The sequence below is a fragment of the Benincasa hispida genome, chromosome 9 (assembly GCF_027475165.1).
Source record: "Benincasa hispida cultivar pf3 chromosome 9, pf3_genome.v1.1, whole genome shotgun sequence".
NCBI lineage: Eukaryota > Viridiplantae > Streptophyta > Magnoliopsida > Cucurbitales > Cucurbitaceae > Benincasa > Benincasa hispida.
Window position 1 is genome coordinate 68,914,666 of NC_143486.1, and position 22,888 is coordinate 68,937,553.

The 22,888-nt window shown below is 34.6% G+C and overlaps 2 protein-coding genes across 6 annotated transcripts; both read left to right on the forward strand.

The window, feature by feature from the left end:
- The first annotated feature begins 5,110 nt into the window (after window positions 1-5,110).
- On the forward strand, window positions 5,111-11,636 carry LOC120085923 (Phox (PX) domain-containing protein). 4 transcript variants are annotated; one of them, XM_039042240.2, is made up of 10 exons: window positions 5,111-5,759; window positions 6,452-6,562; window positions 6,929-7,019; window positions 7,185-7,271; window positions 7,840-7,948; window positions 8,108-8,904; window positions 9,351-9,515; window positions 9,601-9,843; window positions 10,272-10,490; window positions 11,129-11,636. In XM_039042240.2, exons 3-10 carry the CDS (start codon window positions 6,969-6,971, stop codon window positions 11,393-11,395), a joined length of 1,938 nt encoding a protein of 645 aa, XP_038898168.1. In that variant the 5' UTR covers window positions 5,111-5,759; window positions 6,452-6,562; window positions 6,929-6,968; the 3' UTR covers window positions 11,396-11,636. The 4 variants fall into 4 exon arrangements, with proteins under 4 accessions (XP_038898168.1, XP_038898166.1, XP_038898167.1 ...); XM_039042238.2 differs by having other exon boundaries at window positions 5,114-5,759; window positions 6,452-6,594; XM_039042239.2 differs by having other exon boundaries at window positions 5,114-5,759; window positions 6,921-7,019.
- Window positions 11,637-13,674: 2,038 nt separating this feature from the next.
- On the forward strand, window positions 13,675-17,479 carry LOC120085126 (DNA-directed RNA polymerases II, IV and V subunit 6A-like). 2 transcript variants are annotated; one of them, XM_039040989.2, is made up of 6 exons: window positions 13,675-13,917; window positions 14,637-14,670; window positions 14,768-14,940; window positions 15,028-15,079; window positions 16,091-16,158; window positions 17,285-17,479. In XM_039040989.2, exons 1-6 carry the CDS (start codon window positions 13,883-13,885, stop codon window positions 17,352-17,354), a joined length of 432 nt encoding a protein of 143 aa, XP_038896917.1. In that variant the 5' UTR covers window positions 13,675-13,882; the 3' UTR covers window positions 17,355-17,479. The 2 variants fall into 2 exon arrangements, with proteins under 2 accessions (XP_038896917.1, XP_090173722.1); XM_090317596.1 differs by having other exon boundaries at window positions 13,676-13,917; window positions 14,768-15,079.
- Window positions 17,480-22,888: the final 5,409 nt, after the last annotated feature.

Here is a 22,888-nt window from a genome sequence, read left to right on the forward strand (position 1 = left end):
GTATCATCCTTGAGGTCATACGACAGAACACATCAAAACAAGGAGAAATACTAAAAGAGCAATAAATATAAACAATAAACTAGCGCAAGGAAAAGACAGAAAGAAAATGGATTGAACTGGATAATTCATTCGATGCAATTAATTAACATGAAGTGATTATTGAAGGACTGTGAGGTCTGATGCGGAAGTGAGGATCGGTCTCAATTTACAATTTCACAGTGAATAAAATTATAAAGATCAATATTATGTATTTTGCCATAAATTTACAACATGCTATAACAAATACGGAGAAGAGGGATTAAGGTTGGTTCACTGACCTCTTGAAGAAACTAGTCTTCATGTATTCCCTTTCAATTGGTCACGAACCCTCCTTGGTAATTGACACCAAAAATAACAATAACCAAAAAGGTCAGACACCACCACAATTGAAACCTTGGTACTTTCTTAAGGTTGAGAATATGCAAGAGTTGTGGACTTTGCTTCAATTTTGGTAGAGGAAAGAGTTAGAGATGAGAGGAATTTTGTAGGGAGAGTTTTCCTGTGTACTTAAGGAAAAAGCCAGAGTTCTCTGTGTGATCTCTCACTATCGAAGACTTTTTTTCCTCACACCCAAAAACACCTTACTGTGAAACTGCTTTCACGATTCCCAAATTAGAGAGATATGTGGAGGGAGTGACCCACTCTTATTTTTAGAAATAAAACCATATTATATTTATATATTTATATATCAATAATTAACACAGCTACATAAGACGAAATTCACTCATTCCCTAACGTCGAGGTAAGTAAATAAATTTCTCCCTTAAGGGTCGATTCCGGGTTTGAACATTGTGGCGCCACACTTTCTCTTGGCCCGAGAAGAGTTTGGTCATAGTTGGATCATGACTTATTGTTCATTAGAGGAATCAATGGTACATAAAGAGTTAGATGTAACTACAGGGGTAAAATTGTACTTTTGACTCAGTTGTACTTACGGAAATTTGTAAAGGGTCATTGTATTGTTGACTAGTTATATCCAATGAACACAAGAATATATCTATAGTGCGAATAGTACAACTGTCGGTCTTTAGTAGGGTGAGCGATAGTTAATTGATATTGGGCAATTTAATTAAATAAGTTTAATTAATTATTCAAGTACCATTAGAGCTCCAATCTACAGGTCCATAAGGTCCCTCGGTAGCTCAACTTGAATTATTGAGAATTAATTTTGGATTAATTTGAAATGTTCAGATTAATTGAGGGAATTAATTATATATGCTATAATTAACTATAATTAATTTGAATTAATTATAAGTGTTATAATTAATATAATATATTTGATACATTATAATATAAAGTTTATTTGAGAGGAAATAAATATTTGAATATGATTAGAATATTAGTTATGTGAATGAGATTCATATAATTAAATTTAATATGAATTTGATTTATATTAAATACTATAAGTTATATGAGAGATTATTAACCTTAGTTATATTTGATATAACATAAAGTTATATATATATATATATATATATATATATATATATAACTTTATGTTAATTTGATTTATATTAAATACTATAAGTTATATGAGAGATTATTAACCTTAGTTATATTTGATATAACATAAAGTTATATATATATATATATAACTTATAGTATTTAATATAAATCAAATTCATATTAAATTTAATTATATGAATCTCATTCACATAACTAATATTCGAATCATATTCAAATATTTATTTCCTCTCAAATAAACTTTATATTATAATGTATCAAATATATTATATTAATTATAACACTTATAATTAATTCAAATTAATTATAGTTAATTATAGCATATATAATTAATTCCCTCAATTAATCTGAACATTTCAAATTAATCCAAAATTAATTCTCAATAATTCAAGTTGAGCTACCGAGGGACCTTATGGACCTGTAGATTGGAGCTCTAATGGTACTTGAATAATTAATTAAACTTATTTAATTAAATTGCCCAATATCAATTAACTATCGCTCACCCTACTAAAGACCGACAGTTGTACTATTCGCACTATAGATATATTCTTGTGTTCATTGGATATAACTAGTCAACAATACAATGACCCTTTACAAATTTCCGTAAGTACAACTGAGTCAAAAGTACAATTTTACCCCTGTAGTTACATCTAACTCTTTAAGTACCATTGATTCCTCTAATGAACAATAAGTCATGATCCAACTATGACCAAACTCCTCTCGGGCCAAGAGAAAGTGTGGCGCCACAATGTTCAAATCCGGAATCGACCCTTAAGGGTGAAATTTATTTACTTACCTCGACGTTAGGGAATGAGTGAATTTCGTCTTATGTAGCTGTGTTCCTAGCTCCCCAATCAGACAAATCCACAAAATGGTAGGCATATTGAGTCGGCGAATTGACCACTCTCACCCACACAAATCAAAGAACCGCCTTCATAGGTAGAAGTTCACAACTCACTCAGGATTCAGCTCGTGTCATCTATGGTCATCTTGGTGAAATGTAAGTCTCTACTATTAACGGTATTATATAATAAGACTATTCATTTCATGGTCCGATCTTATACAAACCCTTTTGTATAGAACAGTCTCACTCACATGTCTTTACATGAATAATCAGGATCGTATTATTTGTAGAACTTTACAGCAATTGTAACATCCACAAAACAGGTTGTATTCATAGTGTCATTAGGATAGGGTACCCAGCCTTATCCATCTACTACAAATCGTTCAGGTTATCACTTAAATATAATCCACCTATATGTCTCTACATACATGATTAAGCTTCAAAAGATAGCCTTGGATGTTTGTTTATTGCTTTTGTGGATTAATGTTACTAAATGTCAAATAAAATACCTTATATTTTATTAAGTAAATAAATTGATTGTACAATACAATTACAAACTACAAGACCCACGAGATTTAGGACATCAACCCCAACAATTACTGCATAAAAAATATTGAATGAAATTAAAAAATTGAAGACACTCCCAAATTTAATTTCCATCCGCGTTGTTGTTGTCACTTGGCATTGCCGACAAAGGAAAATTTTCTTCCTCTGGAAACTGTAGGGGCTGTTGGAGATACAGCAGGATAGCAGGTCTTGTCAGGAGTTGACCAAGAACTTATTGAATATATCGAAGTGTGAAGCAAAATTGCTCATGTTGTCTTTTTGTTTGGTGTCGAATGAAGTTTTTCATTAAGATCTGCTGGTGTTGAACTCGTTGTGGTTGCCGTTGAACAAACCTTTGCATCTCGACTTCTTGCTACACAAACTCCCGCTGTTGCGGCAAAAGTGTGTCTTATTTGCGCGACAACTCATCAATACTCCCTAAGAATGGTTCCTGGAGGTCTTCATGCAAGAACTTAGACAAGTCATCATTGTCTAGATCAGTTGGTTCATCTTCAGATATAGAAGAAATGTTGTTTTGAGTTCCTTCTTTAATTCGTGGTGAATGCTTACCTAGCTCACCAATGCCTGATCCTTCCCCCATTTGAAAAGTAGTGGGAGGACGGAGGGTTGGATCATCAGCAGTAGGCAATGGCAGAAGGAAGCTTGCAATCACTGACTCCTAAAAAATTGGAGCCTTGCCTTTGTTTTCTTCTAGAGGTGGCGGTGGAGTTTACTCCCTTGGTTTAAGTAGTAATGGAAGGAGGAAGGATTCATTTGGAAGGATTGAAGAGTGTTCATTCAAATCAACAAACAACCTTAGAAATTCCCTTATCAATTGCTCTTGAGGTGGAAAAATGGTCTCAACCTCAGATTCAATGTGGTGCGGTGAAGGAGTCTGTCGTCTAGATTACGGTGAGGGGGATTTCTTTTCTTCATGTTATATTTTAATCAGGACGACGGAGGGAGGGGAATTTGTCTCTATCATCAGCCTCGAGATGGTGTGATCAAGTTTCCTTCTTCAACAGGCGAAGAAGGCACACTGAGTAATTCTTCTTCAGTGCTTGACGCAGTTTGTTCAAATAACCTTTTCACCAACCTCCTTCTTTTGGGCTGGAGAGGCTGCACTAGAGGTGTTGTTTACAACTGAGAAGGCCACTTCTTAGTCTTTTTTTGCTTAACCGCCTCAGCTTGAAGCGGTGAATCCTTCAATGGTCATCGGAGAGTGTTGTTTGTTATGACTCCCCTAACAGGCATCTCTTCTTCATCTTTAAAAACCCCTTGGACAACGTATAACCTTGTTACAATAAAGGGAAATAATAACCGTCCCCTAGATTTAAAAAAATATATCCTGCATCTAGGCTGCGATGATGCGCCCGACATCCATAGGGATGCATCACATAATGCAGTATATCGCCATTACTCGATCCCTTGATATGGAGCTGTTGTGCGTGGTTAGGAGCATCTTATTTATGACAAAATAAAGCCACACATTTGCCTCTAGAGTTAGGCTATGCGGCGACAACGTCCTTATCCCTTTAGTGGAGGTGATCCAATTCGACTCTGGTTTGGCCAACATTCTTAATGCATCTTTCATCTCATCACGTGTTGGCTCTTCAATTATTTTGTTCCCTTCAACTTCAGGGTCGGTTTATAAGGTGAACAATGCGTTTATCCTATTGGTGCTGAAACTAACTTCCTCATCGCCTATATGAGCAATGTATTTACTGGGATGAGAGGTCCCTTCATAGAACACATGGACCACACTTGGTTTGAGCTTTTAAGGTCCCTTTGCAGAAGTCCCGCCACCTCAAATATTGTTATTGTAACAATATGAAATTTATGAATTTATTACATTTATTATTATCTTTGAATTTATTACATTTATTATTATCTTTATTGTTATCGTTATTTTTACTGTTACCATTATCGTTATAGTGAAACAGTAACGATAATAGTAACTGTAGTGATAACATAGATTCATAATTATAGATAAACGCGATCAAAAGCAATTATGTTTGTGATTCAGGCCTATTACGATTCGCTCATCAATGAAATCTCATCTAAATTACATCAGTTTAGTAAACATGACCTAAAATATCGTTCCTAGTATTTAGAATATTTGGATGGTAAATTCCCAAAAAAAATTTGACATTGGGCGAGGGCCATACCTCTCTCGGGTCTCGTAAGAAGATTAAAATGGTCATTACGAACGAAGTATGGGGTATTGTCCCAATTCAAATTTAACAACACAATTTAGAGTCATTTTTGGGGAAAAAAGAGAAAATAGGGCCATTATAGCTAATTATTCTGCTTCCGCCGAGATGCTCAAGGAAGAAAGTCTCGGGCGAGACGACGTCAGTTCGGTGTTTGCTTCTCAAGCACCCTCTCTCTCTTCATTTTTTTTCTTTCATTCTCTCTCTTCAACAGCTACAGGACGGAACCCAAAAGCCAAAGCTCAGAGAAAATTCTCAATTCACTCTCTGCACGCGCCTTCAGGTGGCTACGTTTTCCCCCTTTGCTGGCGTAAGATTCTACTTCCATCTGTCCATGGTCAGATTTTCCATCTCTTGTTTTGGTATTTCCTATTCGATCCGATGGAGAAAACATTGCTGATTGCTGTGGAATTCGAGCGGGAGGGTGGTTCATTGAATGGTTAATTGGATTTCATTGCGTAGAGGATAAGGAAGGATAAGGAAGACGATCTAATCGTATTCGTGTTTCCGATCCTGATGATTGTCTTCAGTTTGTGGTAATTTTAGAAGAAATTTGAAGTATGATGCTGAATCGAAGTCCGCCAAAGCATAGACATGATGGAACCTCGCCGTTGCCTCTTGGAATGGACTGGAGCCCTCCTCCTCGAAAATGGGTTGGTCTTGTGTTATGATTATGTGGAATTATTTGCTTGGAATTTCGACTTATGAGAATTCTTAATATAAGTTTTTTTTTTTCTTTGGATTTTTCTTGGTGGATTGACCGAATTGATTTCACTGGTTTTGTGGAATTTACTTGTCTGGCTTGCTGGATTATGGGATTTTGAATAATATCTACTGTTTGTTTTCACGATCTCATTGATTTGTAGTTCAATTTAAAATCTACTTTCAAGCTGATGTCTAAACATACCATATTTACTTTAGGTTACTTCTAACGAGTTGCGTCGTTCTTAGTGTATCAGTGTCCTTTTTTTGCACTCCCCCAACGAACTGGAATTCTTCTACCTTCTTCTTCTTCTTCTTCTTCTTTTTTTTAATAGGGCATTTGTGGCTGCTTAGATTGCAATATTTTTCACACCAATTGCTGTTCTTTTAAAATAAAAATTAAAAAAAAAAAAACTGAATTTGATAAGTCTGTGTAAGTTCAGTTAAGAAGTTATCTCATTTTAAGTAATAAATTTAGAAGAAGAAAAGTAAGGATTTGTGGCCTAGCTCTATGTTTTTACCAATGTTGGGTGGTGTATAGCAATAGCAACTATCTCCCTCGTTTCCTTTACTATTGACTGCTCTCTTTATATTTGGTAGTTTACTTATATCTTCACTCGTAAAGCTTTTATTACATGTGCAGAATGGGAAGGACACAGTTTGGCCTCATGACCATCGCACAGGATGGAGTTACTGTGTCATAATACCTTCATGGGTTGCCCTTCCTAAGACACGAGCTGCAGATCCTGTGGTGGTACGCTTTTCAATGGCTCCCAGTTTCTTTTGGTACTTATGGTTGGATGTTTTTTTTAATTAATAGCATGATTGTGCCTTTACGAATAATATCTTAGTCGTTAGTAAATGCTGATGTACAATAATCACTTGCATTACTTGAAGTTGCAAAATATGATGCCCAAAATACGATGTTGCAAGAAAATGTGTTCTAGCATTAATAATTGGCACAAATAATTTCTCTGGTATGAATCAACTTACCCATCTTCTAGCCAATCTGCGCATACTCAAAGGATAAATAACCAAAACGTATCCGATTTCAATCATTTTTTAATAGCATAGCACATCTTTTCTTGTACCTTAACATTATCAAGGGACAGTTCTACAGGGTTCAGGTTGGTGTACAGTCACCTGAAGGGATCACAGCAATGCGGGGAGTATTAAGGCGATTTAATGATTTCATGAATTTATTTTCAGATGTAAGTTTATGCATTTTATTTTACTTGGGAATAACCCCTTTTCACATTGAAAATCTCTCTTTTACCTCCTGTCTTTTGAGGAAAAATGATTTCCATTATTATGTTTGAAATAAAATTACTCTCATGTTTAATTGTTCTCAATTATGAGATTTTATCATTTTCTAGGTTAAAAAGGCTTTTCCAAAGAAAATTATTCCTCCAGCTCCACCCAAAGGAATCTTACGGATGAAAACCAGGGCACTCTTAGAAGAGGTGCGCAATCTGCAGAATGTTGCATGCATGAGCATGTCATTTAATTTCTGTTCTTCCTCAGTGTCTTTGTTTACTTCACACGTAACCTTGCTGGCAGACGTTTTGTATGAATTGATAATCATTGCATGAATCAATCTTGTTGCCAATATGTAAGGAATCAAAAACCAATTCTACAGGAACTTGGAATGAGGAACATTAGAATAAATACCGAGTTACTGACTGTTTTTGACATTCTTAGATCATACCCAAGTTTAGACACTTTGTCCTGCATTACTCTACAATAATTTCTTGGAACGAAAGCGGAATTGCTAATCACCTACATCTGTCTTTCAGATATTATAGGGCTTCTAACAAATTTCTAGATCCCTTGAAGCACTGCACATTTCTACCATGTGTTCCAAGTGTGCTGCGTGTCTATTTTCTGCAGTTTCTACAGTTAACTAAAACCTTTTGGTTTTGAGATAGAGTGTCGAAGTTATCCTTTACATGTGCAATTATTTTTCTGCATTTTGGTTGTGTATCTGTAAGACTGTAACTATTATTCTTCACAGGTTTAATTTTGTTGCAGAGAAGGCGCTCTTTGGAGGAGTGGTTGACAAAGCTGCTGTCTGACATTGATATATCAAGAAGTGTTGCAGTAGCATCCTTCCTTGAGCTAGAAGCTGCCGCTAGGTCTTGTACGTTCTTTCTAGTTTAGAGTACACTTCAAAAATATCTATGCTTTGTTCTAGTTTTTACCCATTTTATAGTGTTAATTCTAAACGTTATAATATGCAGTTCTCCACAACACATATATTGGAGTTCTAATATTTTAATTCCTATGACAATGCTTTCAGCTTTCCAAAATGATAATCAGGGGCCTTCAGGTGAATACCCTGATTATAACAGCAAAATTTCAGCACATCAATCCCCTCCTAATTCAAGCTCATCTACTGTTGCTGGTGGTTTGTCGTTTGCATCAGATTATGGTAGTGATACTGCTTATGAGGCCTCTGAACTTGGTACAGCAAGTCTGGGAAGAGATGATAATTCTGAAATTGCCATAGACGATTTAGCTCTGGATGATGATCTTTCCAGTCCAATCGAAAAACTTGTGAAGTATGGATTGTCCAATATTGATGAGGGACTGTTTATGGGACAGACCATTCTAGAGCAGTTGGAAGGCCTTCCAAAACATAAAGCTCATCCTAGATATAATAACAATTTAAAGGATGGTCACAATGGTAATACTTCCAAGGCATCGTACTTGGATAAAAATGGACTGGTGCCGTTTGCAGAGCCTGAGCATGGCAAGGTAATTGGCCATGCTCGCAAGCTGTCTGATGAGAGTGTAGCAAGTGATGCAAGTTCTCTGAAAGGTGGAGAGATTTCAAGCTTTTCACTTCGGAATTCAGTAGGCAATGGCTCACTTGATCATTCAGGTGCCGAGGTTTCAAATGCAATTGAATTTCATAGCAACCCTGAATTGCATTTTTCACATGATGCACTCCTCTTCCCAAAGGATCATCGACATAAAATGAATAGGGTTCTTTCAACAATGCATCAAAGGCTAGTGACAGCAAAAACAGACATGGAGGACCTTATATCAAGATTGAATCAGGAAATTACCGTGAAAGATTACCTTGCAACAATGGTATAACCATTGATATACTAAAAATTTTCTGTTTATTCCAATTGTGGATTAGCTGGCTGTTCTTGGTTTAGATGTTAGAATATGTCCACTCCAAGGGCCCTTTGGTTATATTTTTCTTTATCTAAATTTTTCAACATATTTTTCAGTAATTCATTTTTCCAGCCATGCAAAGTTTCTTTATGAGTGGCTGTGTTATATGTTTGCTCTGTCATGAGAAATACATACCAGCTGGTCCATATATTGGATGTGCGCTATCATATACTGAATGTCAAATCATTTTTTGATGTCAAGTTTCGTGTTCCAGTTATCCAATAGCTTCTATTCTTTGGACTGAATAATATAACATACGCATGACCAGCTCAATAATACTATCATATGGTTGTAGTTGTAGTTACATGCTGGACACTGACAGAAACCTAATTCATTTTGTGCCAATTTGTTCCCAGGTTAAGGATTTGGAAGTAGAACTCGAAATAAACAAGCAGAAAAGTAAAGAAAACCTTCAACAAGCTATTTTGATGGAGAGGGAAAAAGTTACCCAAATGCAGTGGGAAATGGAGGAACTTCGTCACAAATCATTGGAAATGGAGTTAAAATTGAAGTCTAAAGAGGTTTCTAATCTTCAAAATTGGCTTTATTTACAATGCTATTACTATTTTACACTAACTCCTTTTGATGCCATACAAAATTCTCTAGGGTGAAAATTCATTTTCAGTGCCTACAAAAGGTTTTACCCTTCAGGAGAAAGTCGCCTTGCAAGAAGAGCTCAAATCCACGAAAGAGCAACTAAAGAATGTGTCTAAGCAATTTGAAGAGCTTGAAGGAAAATCAAAAGGAGACATCAGGGTTCTTGTTAAAGAGGTCAAATCTCTTCGAAGTACCCACGCCAAACTTAAACAAGAGCTTAGTCAAACACTTCAACAGAAGTCTGAGACCGAGGTAGTACTGCGATCTGCTAATTGTGCTATGATTAAGGTGTTAAACAATCGTTCAAAGTTCAAACTGATAACAACTGTTTCCTGTTTTTTGCAATACTTGTTTTACATGTTTCAACATGGACTTTTTTATTATTTTTATTTATTTATTTATATTTTTTTTTTTTTGCTTTGGTTTCTCAACCCAACCCTCTTTTTGCCCATATCTCATCTACTTTTTACTTAGTAAACCAAACAAAATCTTTTTTCTCTCTGAGTATATATGTTGAAAAAATAATAATAATAGAAAAACATCTACTATTTTAGCTGGCAATTTGCATTTGCAATATCTGTTCGGTTTATTAACTGAGAAAATTTAGGTGACATATTTTGACAGAATTGAAGAATCTAATTTTAGTATGTCCTGCTACTGTTCCTTTTCTCCTCATTCAGGAATTCCTTCGACAAGAGAGAGAAATGAGACAGCATGCAAACACCGCTTGGAGAAAGCTGCTGTCTGAATGTAGGAGCCTACATGGTCGGCTTAAAAAATGCAGCATGAATTTTTCAGCAGATGATGATTATAACCATGATGTGGAATCATCATCCTTACCTAATGCCTTGGATTTGTTGACGACATCTGATGACCAACTAAATCTCCTCCTGGCTGAGGTATCCAATATGCTTTAATATGTATCTATTATGCTGTAGAGCTCTTTTCTGGTCTGCATACTCTCAAGCCCCAACTAAACCAGTCTCCGCATCCCTCCCACTCCCTGTACCAAACCCCTTGGCTTATGAGCAATGTACTTAATACCCTATTAATATTTGCTTCCAAAGGGCGGTTCCGTTGGCAAAGACACGGTCTTTGAGTAACACCTACACAAAGTTTGCGTGTTCAATTCTTTGACTGAGCTCAATAAAGAAGTTCTTGATGTCTCTTGGGTCAGGGCCAACCCATTTCAGGGTATTTAAAAGAAACTTCAATAATATATCTAACATCTGCCTCAAGGACGTTCATAACACTCAAACCCTTTATCACTGTCGAGTTAGAATCCTTTTTTCATACCATTCTAACTCATCACGCTGCTCCATCTGAGTGCTTGATGATGTTTTCAAGTTATTGGAGTTGGTTTTGTCTACTGTTTTTTCTTGGTACAAGACGAAGCACGCTCTCATTCATTATAGTTTATCATTTTTAGTTAGTAGTTGGTATTCTCTTTTGCAATCATCTTTAGGCATTTGGGGTTCGCTCCTGTTTTCATTTATCAATGAAATGTTTCTTTTACTAAAAAAGGTAAACTGTTCAGGAAAATCTTCTGGCCAATGGCAAACAAACTGCTACTTCAATGGCAGATGATGACGTTCGGGATGGTGACAACGATTCGGTTAAAGTAGACGCAGAGTTGAGGATGATACTTAAAGACATATTCACCGAAAACACTAGGTTGAGGAAACAGGTCAATTCTTATTTCAGGCACAGTATGAGATTGAGGATGTCAAAGGAAGCTGATGGTGCAGAGGCTGCTTCTTCTTCTTCACAAAGTACTAAAGTAAATACCACAACAGAGACATGATTCCCTGTTCCTCAGTATATTATTTCCCTCTTTCTTTCTTTCTTCTTGTTTTTTGCCCCTCCACCCCTTTAAATATAAGAAAGCACTTTGTTGATTCAGAAGCCATTTTGCACATCTTTGGATAAATAATGCTTGGTATAGTCCATAATTTTAGTTAGTGCAAAAGTCAGTCATGTCGTTCTGTGACTTGGCGTTTGCTGACCTAGTTTTTTAGGGAATATATATTTTTTTTTTACTCCCACGATGTTGTGTTACTATAAATTAGGGGGCCCTGCAACTGAAAAGGGATGCTCGTATAGCCCTATACATTTGAGCTTTTTGGCCCCTCCCACATGCCACAACACAGATGTTTTTCTTCTGCTTTTTGTTCATTTTGAGAAGAGATGCAAACAAAGCCAAGAATTGAATTTAGATTTGCACTTTTGGTCGGTCTATTTATGGTCAGTATGTAGATATGTTTTAGGTTGTGATTTTAAGAAATGGTATGACAGATATCTATCTAAGAACATCATCTAAATGAATTTCAATTTCAAGGGCCATTTTGAATATTTATATAAGATTAAAGGGTAATATTTTAACTTTTGAAAGAATGATAACATTTTTATTAGAAACTGTAAAGTTCACAATGTTTTTGTTTGGTTTTGTTTTTGTTTCTGTAATTTAGCATTTTTATGACAAAATGGATGTCAGATTGATTTATTGGTTTGAGAAAGAGAAACCAACTTCATAGAACTTTGACTGAAATGAGTATAACTTCATTGATTTTGTGCTTGTATTATCAATTTTATATTCAAAAGTTCAATTTCCCATCGTAGAAAAAGGGAAGAAAAAAAAGAAATAATAGAACTTTGTTCAAAATCAATATGATCAAACTAAACATAAGAGAGTTGGTCTATATCAATTGAAACCCACAAAATTAATGCAAATTGAGTAATCTAGATCCTGCCTGGTAATCATTTTGTTTTTCTTTTTTAAATTAAGTCTATGGACGTCATTTTCACCTTTGTTATAAAAAAAATAGTTTTCAAAAAGTTATTTTTATTTTTGAAATTTGGTTAAAAAATCAATCATTATACTTCAGAAAGATACAAATTATTGTAAAAAACGTGAATGATACAGTCTTAACTTTAAAAAACAAAAATAAAAAATAAAATGGTTATCAAATAAGACCTTAATCATAAATTTTCATCCAATTAATTTTCTCTCCCTAGTGAGGTGGCTTCTTTCATATTTCTTCTTCACTTAGACAATTTTCTTCCAATTGTCATGATAGTAACATCGATAATGTGAAGCTTTCTTGAAAAAAAAATTGTTTTCATAGAAAAATGAACCAACTTATTTATAAATATAGTAAAATTTTATTGTCCATCTAAAGAAGAGTCTCTATATTTTTATTAAAACAATGATATTTTGTTATATTTAAAAATGTTTTAAGTAGTTTTGCCATTTAAAATCATTACCAAAATAATAATAATAATAATAATGTGAAGCTCTTAAAACAAATTAATATATTTTCTTAAGATATTATTTTCCTTGCTCCTCATGTATGAATGTTTTTCGACTTTCTTTTTGTAATAGAGCTTGCAATAAGGTTGCTCATGTCTTTGTGACAGCAAAGGCCTCGTTTCCTCGTGATATTTTTCGTAGTGTCTCTTCTCTTGTGACGGGTCAAATGAACTTTTTTATTTGGACTTTTCCGCACGGAGTACACTCCATTTTGTCACCTTGGTTGTTTTTAGGCCCCGTTTAACCATTGAAAAGTAATCCATCAATGGTAATGCAAAAAGTGGACCCCGATTGATTACTTTTGTTGTTGTTTACATATTTTTCATAATTGTAATGAGATATGTGGCTCGTCTTGAATTTGTAATCAAAATATGTTATCTGATTGAGGAATAAAATGTGTTCAATTTGATTATGATTAAAATTATGTGGGACCTATTGCTTTTATTAGATATTGTTACTCTAACAACATGAAAATTATGAATTTGCTACATTTATTGTTATATTTATCTTGTCATTATTGTTATCATTGTCGTTACCGTTAGGGTCAAACGGTACTTGTAACAGTAAAATATGACAGATTCATAATTCTATATAAACCTGATAAAAAACAATTCAATTATATTTACGATTCTTGTTTGATAGCACCCATTTTCATTAGAGTTTGGTAAAAGTTTTAATTTTTGATCGCGTTATTTTTTAAAAAAATATTTTTCTTAAGAAAAATTAAAAAAAAAAAAAAATATATCATTTAAGGTCGTGGTAAATTACGAATCCCCTCCCTATCGTTCTTCTCTCTCTCTTCTACTTCCATCAAACCCTATTCCTCCCCTACTTTGCTCTCTTTGTACTTCGGTTCAGACTCGTGCTCCTCGAAAATACCACTCAAGGGTTTTGAATCCGCGTCGGAGCTTAGGTCTTCTGCAACTGAGGGTTTTCGACACTAACCACAGAGCGCGACAACAGTTTTTCTATCCTTCATCAATGGCGGACGAAGATTACAATGACCTTGATATGGGGTTCTCTCTCTCTCTCTCTCTCTCTCTTTATCTATCCATTCTGTTTTTTCTCCAATCCTTTTTATTTTCCTCTGCTCTATTGCTTTCTTAGAAAATTCGTCAAATGCTAAACCCTAATCTCGAAACTAACTTCATTATTCAAGTTCAAGTCATAATGGATTACTAGGCCTCTTGCTGCATATGTATCATAAATTATTCATTAGCAACATCCATGGATTATTACTGAGTGAGAATTCTCAGTTCTTCAAAGCAGGCTTCTATTCGCTTTATTCCCTGTTTTTTATGCCCTTTCTCTTTTGCATCAATGACTCAGCCCTGTTTCTAGAATACAGTTAATTTATCAGAGCTGTATTTTTTTAAAATTTTATTTTATCTGTTAATTTAGCCACCAATATACCATGGTTAGTGTTTTGCATCACATTGTTCCTTATTTGTGTTAATGGGTTTTTATTAATCGTGCAAAATCAACACAAGGAATGCAGATAAATGGAATATAGTTGTAAAAATTTATGCACGAGGACGACTTGAAGTCCAACTCTTCGGCCTATGCACAGTGGTTTGTTAGTTGAATTGAATATATTAATACTCCAATCTTAGTTGTAGTTTTGGTCACACTGGTATAATCTTGTTTTGTGAAAGGCCTGTATATTTTTATTTAGGATGATTTGAAGGTGCAAATATCTATCATTTCTTATATTGATAAGTGGTTTTTGCTGCAGATATGAAGATGAGCCACCAGAGCCCGAGATTGAGGTAAGAAATAATTAGTGTGAAATTCCTTTTCAAAGAAAGTGGACTACTGTTCTTTTTGAAGTTGATTAATGATAGTGGAACTGTGAATGACGTACAGGAAGGCGCTGAAGAAGAATTGGATACTAATAACAATGATGATGTTCTAGGTGAACCCATTGAAGCTGAGGAAAAGGAAGATGAAGAACCTGTTGAACGTGTGCGTAAAACCTCAAAATTTATGACTAAGTATGAACGTGCTAGAATTTTGGGTACACGTGCCCTCCAAATCAGGTTCTCTTTTTTTGACATTTGGTACGTCCAAATTTTTACATGCATCAAGTTGATATATGGTAAGATGATTCTTTTTCTTTTGGGCAGCATGAATGCTCCTGTAATGGTCGAGTTGGAGGGTGAGACTGATCCACTTGAGGTTAGATTTTTAAATGTTAAGCTAAAATCTTTTAAAAGCTTTCTTATGGTTTTGGCATTCAGCAGATGTATTTTAGTTGCCCTATATGTGCATGTTGGTTGGTATGCCTACTCAATAGTAAAAGATTAACTTTGCTAACTACAAAAATGCCTGCGAGCATTGAAGTAGGGGGTTAAAGTGAAGTCTTACCTATTGAGGCTTATGCCTTAAGGCAAGACTCTCTTTTGGCCTTGAGCCTTGCACCTTTATTGAACCATAAGAGACTTACGCCTCTCATAGAAGAAATGTACGCCTTTGCAAAAACACCTCGAGGCTTAAAATTTCTATGCCGCGTCTAGTGGATAGAAAAATAATTGTGATTTACCTCATTCTGCAATAATATATAGGTTTGAGTTGTGAGAATTTGAACTATTACTACTTTTTGTGATTTTAAGAACATGGAATACAAAAGGTTTCTATTATAAATCAATCCTACTAGAAACATGGAAAACTTTCAAACTTTTAGAATGAACTTTAAGAACAATGATAATAGTAGTGATATTAAAGATATTCTTATAGAATTATTTTCTTACTTGAAAATTGTGGGTTTATTTATTAATTGAAAATTGTGGGGTTTTCTTTGTTATATGATTATAATGTTTAGCAATACTTGGTCATACCAATTTAGAATTTGTAAAATGCTTTTTATTCAATTGGAGGCTTTCATCGTATTTCAAAAGAAAAAGCCTTAAGGCTACCTTTAGCCTTTTAAAAACAATACAAAGAGTAAAGTCCAACTGAAATGAACTTCAAAGTTTATAGGCAATTTGTATAAAGGTATTGTTTACAGTTTCAACCAACCCATGCTGAACCCAAAGTAATTTGTTGGATGCCATTATGGGTTTCGCTTACTAATTTTGCTGTTTACTGTTTACTGTTTGTAATAGTTCATGCTTTTATAGCGAATTAGGATTTATGCTTGTCCATTATTCTCTGACATCTCAATTCTCATCTAATCCTGCACTGTCTTAGATTGCAATGAAGGAACTTCGTGAGCGGAAGATACCCTTCACCATCCGTCGCTACCTGCCAGATGGAAGGTTAGGCCCTCCCTCTTGGATATTAGTATGTTATCTTTAATGTTTGGAATGGATTCAACTGCCAGCGGGGGTGAGGTGTGCAGAAAACTGAAAACTAAGGCTTCGTTTGCCAACCATTTGATTTTTTAAGATTAAACTTATCAACACTTTTGATATCTATGGATTTGTTTGTTTTGTCACCTATTTTTTACAAGTGTTTTAAACTAAGCCAAAATTTGAAAATTAAGACTTCGTTTGATAACTATTTTGTTTTTAGTTTTTAAAATTAAGCCTATAACCACTACTTTCATATATTGATTCGTTTGTTTTGTTTTTTACATTTCAGGGGTGTTTTTAAAATCCAAGCTAAATTTGAAAACTAAAAAAATGTAGTTTTTAAAAACTTGTTTTTGTTTTTGATATTTGGCCAAGGATTCATATGTTTACATAGAAAATATGAAAATCATGACCAAAAAATGGTGTGAAACAAGCACAATTTTTTAAAAAATGATTGTCAAACGGAGCCTAAAAATAGTTTTTGAAAACATATTTTTGTTTTTAGAATTTGGCTAAGAGTTCAAATCTTTAATTAGAACAGATGAAAACCATGGTGAAGAAGTTAGAAAATAAGTACAGTTATCAATAAAAAAAATCAAATGGTTATCAAATGGGGATTAAGTGCAACGAACTGGTTTGGTTTTTTTTATGTGTAACCCTATAATAGTTGGTAGAAGTTTTTGTTTGTTTATAAAGAAACCTTGAGGGTGTGTTTGGGGCACAGACTGTCCTAAGATTATAATAACCACTTCTTGCTATAGGAAATATTATTTTATATTCTCCAATTAGTTACTATAAACACTATTTCAAAACCTTCATTTATTACCGTATTTACTGTTTGTTATAATTTTTACTATTTTACATTTATCATTTTTTTATTCTTTACTACAGTGTTTACTATTTCCTTTTGAAACTAAAATAGTTTACACCTCAAACACATACTATTATAACTCAAACTAAAATAATCTCTACACTCAAACATAAACTGTTATAGTCTAATTATAATAACCAACTCTTTGTCTCAAATGCTCCTTAAAACTTTAGAATAAGAGCTAAATAAGTGAAGTATGTTTCTGTTCATTCTGGACAGTTACGAAGACTGGGGCGTTGATGAACTGATCGTGGAGGACTCTTGGAAGAGGCAAGTTGGTGGCGCTTGAATTTTGATGTGTTTTGTTAGATAATTAGTTTCTTTCAACTAAATAGCCGATTTGTGAATGTTGTTGCATAATTATATCTATATCTATATCTATAAATATATTGGAATGGAACTTCTTTTGACAAACATTTCTTGCTATTATAAACTAAGCATGCCATTAACACTTGAAAAATCTTCATTAATCAATTACTTTGTGAGTCTTCATTGCTCTTTCTAACTTCTATAAAAGAAACAGAGGTTTGTTAAAAAAAATTTAAGATTATTCTGTGTGGTCGGCTTGTGCTTGCCAGTTTTTTATGTTATGTTTAGTTTTTTGAAACATTTTTACACAGAAAATCTGTTGATTTGAATTATTTTCTTTAGAGTTTTTAGCTCTAATTTTAGACCTTTTTAACCTGTTTCAAATTTTTTTAAATATAGTTACAAGTCAGCTTATTTGTATTTATATGGTCTCTTGAATCTCCTATTTATCTGTTTTTTTAATTTGACTTTGTTTTTGTTATAGGCATGATATTTCAAATTAATGTTTTTTTCCTTTTAAAAGATTTCATTTATTTTGTTTTATATTTCTAGTTGAAAGTTGATTGCCTCTCTGTTAAGATCTTAACTATTGGGTAATATATTGGAAAATATAAATATATATTACATGTACCGTGGCTTACTTTTTAGTGTGTTCACAAATATATTTTAAAATATATATTGTATATATTGTTTGGTATATTAGATGATTTACTATAAAAGTTGATATGCAATTATCAAAAATGTTCTGGTTTGTTTCTAAAAATTTCAAATATATATTGAATATATTGGGTTGTATATATCAAATATTGAACTATTTTTAAATTTTTCAGGAAACTTTCCTATTATTATGAATATCTTTTAGAAAACAGAAAAATAAAATAATAGCCAATGTAAAAAAATTGAAAATTTAGATAATTATGGTTTCATTTGGTTTTTTGTTTTTAAAATTACGGGTGAAAAGTAGGTAAATTTGGAGGTGGGAGTTGAAAAATCAAAAATAAAAAAACAAAATGATTCTCAAACTGCCTTGTATAATTTGATTTGTTTATTTATTTAAGGTTGTGTATAAAAAGCTGTTATAAATTAAAAACTAGTTTTTTCCGAATTTGACAATTCTTACAACCCCATGAGGGGACAGAGAAGGAAAATTACATTATTGTTGATTAGTTTAATGTAATGATGCTGTATATATACTTAGACGTGTGGCAAAAAATTATTGTGGGAGGGAAAATGGGTGGCACTAAACTTCACACGTGTTAGGTGCAGCAGCTTCGATATAATAAGATAGTTGAACCAACCAATTAGAAAACTTAATTTTTTTTTTTTCTAATTTATTTGTAGGGCATTGAATTGAAACTAATATAATACTTTATAGAGGCACGAAAGAGGGGGGAAAACCCTAAAATAAGTCTTGTTATTACCCTTTTTTTTAAAGAGTTTGTATTTATTCTCTCTATAATTTTAAAAGTATATTTCTATTATACTTTTTCTTGCACAAAAATTATTATTATTTAAATTAATTTCGATAAAGATTGGATTAAATTATAAATTTGGTCTCAATAATTTTAGAGAAAATTAAAATTTAATCCCTATGTTTTTTTTGTTTTTTTTTTTTTAAAAAAATAATACAGCTCAAGCCATACTCCCTAGCAACTTGAAGAACACTTCAAAGATGATGCCAAAATTGTTATAGCACGGATTGTTTTGTTCTCATCTCGAAGGCAGTGACAAAAAGCAACTACAAATAATAAAGTTCCCAATACACAAAATAATCTTTGATGAAGACACTAATTCAGCAGAAGAATGTACAACCTTACGGAGAAGGTTTGATAATCTGAAGCACTCCGAACTCCATCGTCAACAGGGGAACAGAACCCACCCATTCCCCTTTGATTGCTCTCAAGCCCTCTAGCATAACTTCGGCTTCCAGCAGGCGAACGCTCTGACCTCTAGGAATAAACTTTCAGCCACCCATAATTGCGCTACCATTATGATCTTGAACAATCTACCTTAAACCACCCTTTCCTTTCTTATCGAATCAAGCAACATCCACGTTCAAGTTCCAACACCTAGTCGTGGGTGGAGATCACCATTGAGTTGGGTGGGGGTAATAAAGCAACATTGTTTATCAGCCCACACTTCTCACCACTAGAATTTAGGGGGACTATAATCAATAACAATTTTGAGGGGGTACAACCTTTTTAAAACAAAACTCATTTCTCAAATTCCAGAGGTTGACATGATGATCATCCTACACTTTAGCTTCTGTCTTGAGCCTCTCGGACCACCAACTCCTACCCTACCTACCCTACCCCCTTCCAAATTACCCTCTTAATCCAGAATAAAATGTGAAGGTAGCAGTTACCAACCCTTTTATGGCACTTATTGCCTAACCGACATCCTTAACATGCCTAGGAAATCTTGGAAACACATTTATAACATTCAATAAGCTAGTTGAATGTAAAACAACTTCAGTAACACCAGGGCTCAACATTCAACATCTTACAACACATATATACAAAAACAGAGTTTAGTGGATCTCGACACTTAACACTAGTCCCTAACATGAATGAAACATGTGAACAGATATTACAGAACAAACACCTAAATTTCTTTTTAAACTTGATCTTTAATCTGAAATCTTGGAGTGACAGACCAACAGTGCAATTAACCTCTAAAGAATTGACCACTATATGGGAGGAGAAAAGCAATTAAAATGAGTGAGCTACTAGCCCAGTGAGTGACTAATAAAACACAAACATCATGCTTTGAATTAAAAACTGCCAAGCAAACTCATACTGAAGACTTTTCTTAAAACATAACATACATAGATAAAAACATAGCTTAACATGATCCTTAGTTGAGAGAGAACTCTTTTGCTCAATCCTTCAATGTCAAACTTTAGTTGGTGTGGAATGCTCTCAACACAACCACATCAATTCTACCTACATACACGTGATAATAACTAAGTACCGTCATACCTTAGGTCCTACAGCCTAGATACCTCCTTGTAGTCCTTCAGTATCGAGCTTAACATATTCATTATAATGCTCATTCATTGAAAACATTTATACTTGAAAGCATAGTAACATGAACATGAGCTTTAATATCTTATAGTAGTCAAAATGGTTACTATCAATGGTCTGTACAAAGTCGAAAAGATGTTATCATGATGCTAGATTACTTTAAATCAAGTACTTTCCGAAGTCATAAATCACGACGATTCTTCCTTATTGAGGAATAAACATAAACTTCTAACGCATGCTTTGTGTAAATAAAGCACATAATTACTTAAACATGCTTTTGTGAACTTCCTTTTAACTAAGATGCATTAATAGCTTTCTAAACTTAGTTTGCTTGGATAACATTCTTTAAAATAAGCTAGCATGAGTCTAAACTTTACGTAAAACATGAGTTACTAAAACATTGGGAAAAATATTTAGTTTATCACTTATAGTCTTGGGCGTTCCTCCTAAGATTGGTAAGATCTTTCTATTGGCGTTAACCCTATGGAAATGAATAACATTTTTAGCCAATGCTAATGGTCTTCTTGTGAGACTATCTCACATAAACAAGCTTAACATTTAACTTAAACATCATCTTTCAGTTCAACGCATACCTTTCCTATGCGTTCAATACTTAGAATTTTCTTGGGGTATATGGCTTAGTTATGTGGCCAACTATCATCAACTTATACGCTGATGCATGTCCTAGGCGCTCAACCAACTGCACACCAATGCCCAAACAACACCTTCTTTGCGTTCACGGTTTCAGCAGATGCCCACACAACCTAACACACATCGGCAAACCCTTGCGCACAGCCCAGCGCATCCCTTGCGCTCAACCAGCTCTTCATGCGTACTTGCAGACTGCCTGGGTTGAGCTGCTTGCTTGCTTAGCGGTTGCAGTTGCCTGCTTGTTTAATCAAAATTCCATATTCAACTTTGAGCTAAATGACTAATTTTTCAGACTTTAACTTGGAAAAATTCCTTCTACAAACTTGTTTAAATATTTCTTAACTTGCCTGCCTTAAAATTTAAGCTTTAAATTCCTCTTGGTTTGACTGGAAGCCTTCAATCTTCACCACGGGTCTAGATTCCTCTGAGAGCCTAACTTTCTTGAAGATTTCTTCAAATTTTAACTCGAATCCTTAGGAGTTTTCTTCCAGCAACCCTGGCACTTCAACTACACTCACTAATAGTTTAAGAGGCTTTGGAATCACTTCAATGGCACAAGTAAAAAGCTCAAACCGAGCTCTGGAACTTAAGCCCTTCTTTTATACTACACACTGCATGTTCTCAACCATCCTCAAGCTACCAACTTGCCCACCAAGTGGGTTTAATTCCCCTAATCAGGATAGCTGGCCCACTCAAGTCGGTGGTTAAGCTTTGATCTTCATATAATCATCAATCCAAGGCTCACCATCATCTTACCAATGCATAGTAGCCTTGGACGCATGCTCCAACTAGGCAACGCACACCTTGATGCATCTTGCGCCCATTGCCTTGCCTAATGCCATCGCATGGACCTGCCTGCCCACACAACGTATCTGGCCAACGCACGCTAGCATCTCCTCGCGTCATTACCTAGGGGTGTTCAAAAAACTCGGTAACCCGACCAACCCGGACCGCAAGGGTTGGGTTGGGTTAGATTTTATTTTGGGTTGGGTTGGGTTAAAAATGTTAAAAAATATTAAATTAAGGTTGAGTCTCGGGTTACCCCATGACCCGACCCGACCCGAATATATATATATATATATATATATATATATATATAAATAAAAGTTAAAAAAAAAACAGTCAAATTAAAAAAAAAAACAGAACCGATGACCCAACCCGAAAATTTTGGATTGGGTTGACCCTCTAAAAAAGAACTAATAGGGTTCATTATTAGCCAACCCGAATTTTTGGTTGATCCACAAAAATCTTCCAACCCGGCCCAACCCGGACTATGTACACCCCTATCATTGCCTAGCATGGTGGCTAGTGCATGGCCTCCACCTTGACACTTGCGGCCAACTTTCTTCCATAAGGCATGCCCTTGCCTCTATAACCATTGCGTAGGCCAATGGCCAACGGCAAAGCCTTACCTTCGGCCAACACTTAGCCTCACGCTCAATAAGTGCCCAAACTAACCTCAAGATGAGCTTGGCCAACATATACCCTGCTCAACGCATGGCATCATCTCGGTGTACACTTAGCCGCTCACTCCATGCCCCATGCCCATCATGCGCTCAACTAACCTCCATAAAACATGGCTGCCTCATACCTCAATAACCTTCAACTCATCATGGTCTTCAACGCATGGACACTTTTGGCTTCCACACTTAGCCAAATTTTCCTTACGAAATTTCATCAATGCCTTGCTATCCGAGAGCCTTAATTCTCAACACTTAGAACTTTTCTTCCTTTTCAAACATCCCCGTCCAACTTATTTTCAGTGCGTGATCAATTCAAACACATTAATTCAATTTATGATTATTATGAATTTTTTTAATGTGAAATTAACCATTTG